The sequence below is a fragment of the Orycteropus afer genome, unplaced genomic scaffold (assembly GCF_000298275.1).
Source record: "Orycteropus afer afer isolate SDZICR_OR568_19922 unplaced genomic scaffold, OryAfe1.0 scaffold00168, whole genome shotgun sequence".
In the NCBI taxonomy this organism is placed as follows: Eukaryota; Metazoa; Chordata; class Mammalia; order Tubulidentata; family Orycteropodidae; genus Orycteropus; species Orycteropus afer.
In genome coordinates this window covers 452348-459085 of record NW_006921755.1, presented here as the reverse complement: position 1 = coordinate 459085, position 6738 = coordinate 452348, and the positions used below count along the sequence as shown (strand labels likewise).

General features: G+C 40.3%; 1 protein-coding gene across 1 annotated transcript in view; it reads right to left on the bottom strand.

The window, feature by feature from the left end:
- Positions 1 to 6150, bottom strand: part of PLD1 (phospholipase D1) — a 233712-nt gene extending 227562 nt beyond the window's left edge. Inside the window, exons 1-2 of the mRNA XM_007946610.1 lie at positions 5991 to 6150; positions 5600 to 5727 (exon numbers count right to left, since the gene is read on the bottom strand). Coding sequence (XP_007944801.1) covers positions 5600 to 5727; positions 5991 to 6150 — 288 coding nt within the window. The remainder of the gene's footprint in view (positions 1 to 5599; positions 5728 to 5990) is intronic.
- Positions 6151 to 6738: the final 588 nt, after the last annotated feature.

Below are 6738 nucleotides of genomic sequence, written 5' to 3'. Positions count from 1 at the left end.
CCCCCCCCTTTTTTTTCCTCCAAATGATTTTGAGTTTTGTTCCACATTGTTCTCCCTCTCTATCAAGGAGAAGGAGAGGAATTTTTAAAGCACAGGAGATCTTTAAGGAAGTGCCCAGAGTGTGCGTGTGTGTGGGAGGGGGTTGTTACTCTGGCTCACCTCGAGAACACTAGTCCCTGCTGGGAGACTGAGACACCACAGGTAATAAGGGATGGGCAGGGCAAATGTCTCTGACTTGTCTAGTTTATCTAACCCCTGGTGTCAGCAACCTCTGGGTGACCATGAATCAACCTGTAACCACAGCTGACTTGCTGCCATTCAGTACTGATGGCTGCATACTTTGTAAGCTTCTAAAGCAAGATCACTATGTGTACAGGTAGTATATATAAAACAGCACAAGAATCAGTACAACTTGTGCTTTTAAAACTAGTATCCATGTTTATGCACAGGGACAGTTCAGGGGACAGGAGCGCATGGGAGGGAAGGACACAGGGAAGAGGTAACTATGGCGAGGAAGTGGGAAGAGAACTGTTGCACTGTGGGAAATTGCAGTCAATGTCATGAGACAAAGTGTATGTGATCTGCTGTATGGAAAATCAATTTTCTCTGTAAACCTTCACCCAAGTCACAATAAAAATTAAAAAAGAAAAAACTAGCATCTATCCACATCACAGGTAAATATTTAAATCTAGTACTTGCTTGCTTTCTAGTTAGGATCCGTCACAGTTGCTTCAATCAGAAGTTGGGGTTCAATATTACATACTGTCTTTCAGATTGACCAACATTACAGTCATCCTCCTGCATCACACAGAGAAGGATGCAGGAAAACTCAAGAGTGGCCAGGACCTTTTGCATTTGAGTGAAAAGAGCTCAGTTTAAGATGAGCCAAGTAAATAAAAAAATTATACAAATCAGGCAAGTTGCCACATTTCCTTGATTTGTAATTCCCAATCCAAGAGAAATGAAAAATTATATTGTAAAAGCCAAGTTTTCTCCTTCAAGCATGAATCCAAAATTTTATGCATTAAAGTATTTAGAATTGTGAAGCAGAACAGCATACAGCAAACAGCACATCATGTCCTTTTTGAAGGTTTAAAAGTCTACCAACTGTGAAACTTCAGCCCAGTGACATAACTTCTCTCAGATAAGTTCTCACCATTGGAATATCTGGGAATTAGAATAGAACAATTTGAGAAGTTTTAACAAAGGGACTTCCTATAAAAGCTGTGGCAAGGGCCAGGGGACCACAAAGGAGAGGGCAGTAACAAGGACTCATGATTGCACAGATGTCGCCATGCCTAGTCCTAAAGAGACAAGAGGCAAGACCAGTTGCTAAACCAGGAGAGACCCATGCAGAGAGAATTATCTTGGTGCAGGGACATGGCCAGCCCAGGGTAAACCTAATCTCCTACCGTAGGACAAAAGCAAAGGAGCTTCAAGGGGCAAAGAGTAGGGTGGAGAAGGGATAAGGAGGAGTAACCGAAAGATCTTCAGCACTGAGGAGTTGAGGAAGTGAATAACATCTGTCTCATAAGGTTATCATGAGAGTAAAGAGAAGTGCCTAGTGATGAGCTGGCACATAGCATATACTCAGACATTAAGTATCACTCTTATTTACCTGGAATCACATTCAAACTGCATGAATATAGTTCATATTTCTTAGTAAACATTAAGTAGGATAAGGAATACTTAGCTTTCTCATACAGACCGAGATTTAAAGCAGAACTAAAACTCATTTGAGTAACAGAAGAGTATGAGCAAAGAGAAGAAGTTCCTGGTTAGGTGGGCTTTATCTTCATGAAAAACTTTAGGAGATATCTCATAATAATAGTAATACAAAATAACATAGATGAATCTGGAGGACATTATGCTGAGTGAAATAAGTTTAGCAGAAAAGAAAAAACATTATATGATACTACTTTTATAGCAAGTCAAGAATGGGTTTGTACAGAAAGCAACATTCTTTGATGGTTACCAGAGATGGCCCAAAGAGGGAGGGAAAATCACTTACTAGACAGTAGACGTGTTGATTCTGGTGAAGGGAAAGGCAATACACAATATGGCACAACACAACCAAGGTAAATGAAGACATTGAGAGTGTGGCAAGAATAAAGGCCAACTACAGTAAATTCTGGAATTCTAGGACACTTAATTGTGTCCATGAGGAACCTGTTTATAGACCAAGAGGTTGTTGTTTGAATAGAAAAAAAGGGATACTGCATGGTTTAAAATCAGGAAAGGTATGTGCCAGGGTTGTATCCTTTCACCATACTTATTCAATCTGTATGCTGAGCAAATAATCCAAGAGGCTGGACTATGTGAAAAAAAAAAAAAGAACAGCATCAGGATTGGAGGAAGAGTCAGTAACAACCTACGATATGCAGATGACATAACCTTGCTTGCTGAAAGTGAAGATGACTTGAAGCACTTACTGATGCAGATAAAAGACTATAGCCTGCAGTATGGATTATACCTTACCATAAAGAAAACAAAAATCCTGACTAGAGGATCAATGAGCAACATCATGACAAATGGAGAAAAGACTGAAGTTGTCAGGGATTTCATTTTAATTGGATCCACAGTCAACACCCATGGAGGCAACAAAAGAAATCAGATGTTGTATCACACTGGGCAAATCTGTTGGAAAAGAGCTCTTTAAAGTACTAAGAACAAAGATGTCACTTTGAAGACTAAGGTGTGCCTTACCCAGGCCATGGTATTTTCAATCACTTCATATGCATATGAAAGATGGACAATGAACAAGGAAGACCAAAGAAGAGTTGATGCCTTTGAATTATAGTGTTGGTGAAGAATACTGAAAATATCTACCAGATGAACAAACTAATCTGTCCTAGAAGAAGTGCAGCCAGAATGCTCCTTGGAAACAAGAATAGCCAGACTTCGTGTCACCTACTTTGGTCATGTTGTCAGATGGGACCATTCCCTGGAGAAGGATATCATGCTTGCTAGAGTAGAGGGTCAATGAAAAAGGGGAAGACCCACAACAAGATGGATTGACATAGTGGCTGCAACGATGGCCTCAATTATAGCAAGGATTATGAGAATGGCTTGCAACTGGGCAATGTTTAATTCTATTGTACACAGGGTCCCTATGAGTCAGAGCTGACTTGATGACATCTAACAACAACACAGTAAATGCCATAACATACAATTCTCCAACAACAGAACCAAAATTTGTTAGTGGTTACATAGGTAGATATGTGTGTTATGTAGGTACAGAAGGACATATGGAGTACATGCAAATGCATATATAGGTATAGTTGTGCATATTGGTATATACATATTTGTTTGTGTTGCATATATATTCTTATATATAATAGAATACATAAGGGGCACAGTATGGAAACTTCTTAGACATAGCCAAACACCTTGTGGTACTGAATAACAATTGGGTTTGAAGGCTACAGACTATAAGTCTTGAAGGATACCTAAGGTCAATTGCAATTCTACATCCTAGTTTGGTGAGTAGCATCTGGGATCTTGAAAGCTTGTGAGCAGCCATCTAAGATACAACTATTTGTCTCTTCCTATGTAGAGCAAAGGTGAGTGAAGGAAACCAAAGACTCAAGGAAACAATTAGTCCATAAGACTAATAGCTCACACGAACCTCAGCCTGCTGTAGCCTGAGACCAGAAGAAGCAGATGGTCCCTGGCAACCACTACCCATCTCTCTGATCAGGAACATAATAGAAGTTCCCAGTTAGAATGGAATAAAAATATAGAATGAAACTCAAATTCATAAAAAAGACCAGACTTACTGGACTGATAGAGACTGGAGGAACCCCCGAGACTTTTGCCCTAAAACATTTTTTTAACCTGGAACTGAAGCCACTCCCAGAGGTTACCTTCAGCCAAATAACAGATTGGCCTACAAAATAAACACCATCACCCAGGAGAAATACACTCCTTAGAACAATCAACTATATGCAACCAAATGGGGAACATTTGCCTTAAAGCAAAGATAAGAAGACAAAAAGGGGCAAGAAAACCAAATGGATGGAAACAGGGAAGGTAGGATGGAAATGGGGAAAGTAATGACACATTGTGGCAACAGCAACCATGCCATGGAACACTCTATGGATTGTTGAAAGGGAAACTAATTTGATGTGTAAACTTTCGCCTAAAACAACAAAATGTTCAAAAACATATTATTATTATATTATCATAACAAACTCATGAGGTAGGCATTAATATATCTATTATTCAAATGAGGAAATTGAGGAACAGAAAGGTTAAGTAACTTATCTAAGATCACAAAGCAAAACCAAGAATTAAACCATGGAGCCTGCCTCTAGAGTCTATTCATTTAACTACCACATGTTCCTGCTTCTTAGTCGAAGAGCACGTAGGCAAAGCAAGAAGGCAAAGTTCATCTGAGAGACATATCTGGATGGGTTGAACTCAGTGGTGTATCAGGAAAACAAGGGCTCAACTTAGAACAAGAAGAGCCTAAAGCACGAACTGCATACCAAGGTGGGCATAAACTGGGGATCAGTATATGCACAGGTAGGTAGGGACAGAACACTAGGCAGAACCATCAGGAAGCCAAGGCAACCCTTCCACATCCAAAAGATGAGGAAGGGGAAGCAAAGCCTGGCCCTGTCAAAAAAGTTACTTTATGCTTTCCCTAAAGCAGGAGTCAACAGGACCTTATTCCACTGTGTCTAAAGCTTCACCTACAGCAACTTTACACATCCAACAGATTTGATAACTGCAGAATAGAGGCAATAATAGCAGAGGCAACTACTCTCACAGCTTCTCTGAGTCCATTCCACTGTACAGGACACAGCAATGAAACATAAAATGGAAACATTTAATTCCAAAACCTTTGTAGTGCCCAACAAGATAACACATGAATAGGGCCTGGAGGACAGGGTGCTAGGAATAAATTAGAGAGGCAGAATGTGCAAGCACAATTCCCTCAGCAGTACTTCTGGGTAATGGAACTGTTCATTGCACAATCCTCACTTTCTTTCAAGAGCCAGCTAGTATCATTATGTTCTTGCTAAACAAGCATTAAAAACCAAATCCAAACTCACTGCCATTGAGTTGATTCTGACTCATAGCAACCCTCTCTGGATTTCCAAGCCTATAAATCTTTATAGAAGACTGCCTATTCTTTCTTCCATGGAGTAGCTGGTGGGCTTGAACCATCGACCTTTTGGTTAGCATTCAAATGCCTTAACCACTATAACACCAGAGTTCCCAAATAAGCATTAGGACAGGTAAACATTTTCTTGACCTGCACATGACATTCTAAGTGGAATGCCTATCCTCTAAGTATCCCAATTAAACAGAAAACTGAGGAGAGAGGAAAAATAATGGAGGTACTTTGTAATTATCTTCAATGGCATTTTTTTAAGCCAATTTTCTAAAATGGGGAAAGAGAAGTATGAGAATAAAGATTAAATGGGTAAGGAAGCAAAACTTGAGAGGTAACATGGACTTGGAAGAGAATGACAAAAAAAAAAAGAATGAAAAACGAAAAACCTGGCATAGCTAAGAGGAAGAAAACAGAAGTCAATGTACTCAATCACATGTATGGACAAATAAAAGGGGAGTACATGAATGCTCTGACCCTTGTTGCAGATGCAAACCGTTCCACTTCCAGAACTTGCACTTTTATTGGACAGCCAGAGAGAAACATCCGTATGTTAGGCTCCTTGAATCCTTGAGTGTTATAAATAGCAGAGAAAGGAATAGACACTAAAAAAAAAAAAAAAAAGTAAATAATGTTTTTGCAAGAATAAATCATACCAGCATATACTTGTCTGTTACAGGCATCCTTCTTAAGAGTCATAATGCGTTAAAACAAGAAAACAAGTAATGAAACCATCTCAGCCCAGTGTAATGATATCAAGAGGAAGATCAATCACTTCCAGTTATTTCAAATGTGGGCTCTGCCAACCAGTTTAACTCTGATGAACTGTCTCCCCCATCCTGCCCCTCCTCAGATCACTTTTATTTACCTTCCCGTGTCTTGGGATCGCCCGGGGACACATCGAAATCCACCTCCTCTCCCTCAAAGTGGAGCTCCCGTGTGTCCAGATTTTCTATTAGATTGCTCATGTCGGCAGCGATTTTCTGTAGTGCAGAGGTGTTTACTCTTGGCTCATTTTTCAGTGACATGTTGACTTCTGACAGGGTAAAAGCAAAGGGTCTGGCAAAGAAGAAAAGGGTTACAAGGATGTATTGCTTTGGTCAAAGAAAGCCATGGCACACATTTGAATACAAGCTTAAGTAGAAATTATGAACACAAGTCACCTATCTCTGTGTGAGCCCCAGTTATCCCAAACCTCAGTATATACTTGCCTGTTAAGGCATCCTTTGTGTGTGTGTGTGTGTGTGTGTGTGAGATTTGGGTGAAAGTTTACAGAGCAAATTCACTTTCCATACAGCAGTTCACATATACTGTCTCATGACGTTGACTACAATTTCCCACAAGGCAACAGCTCCCCTCCCGCTTCCTCCCCATAATTACCTCTTCCCTGTGTCCTTCCCTCCATGCACTCCTGCCCCCTGAACTATGTCCCTGTGCATACACAGCCCTTCTATTCTCCCATGATTTTTCTCTCCAAAGAGTGTCTACCTAGTGTAAATGTTGACCTCATATGCCTATCTTTTGTTTGGCTGGAAGCCACAGGAGTGGGTTCAATTCCAGACCTGATGGGCAGCTAGGGGCCATAGTCTCAGCGGTTCCATCAGGATCTATCAGAC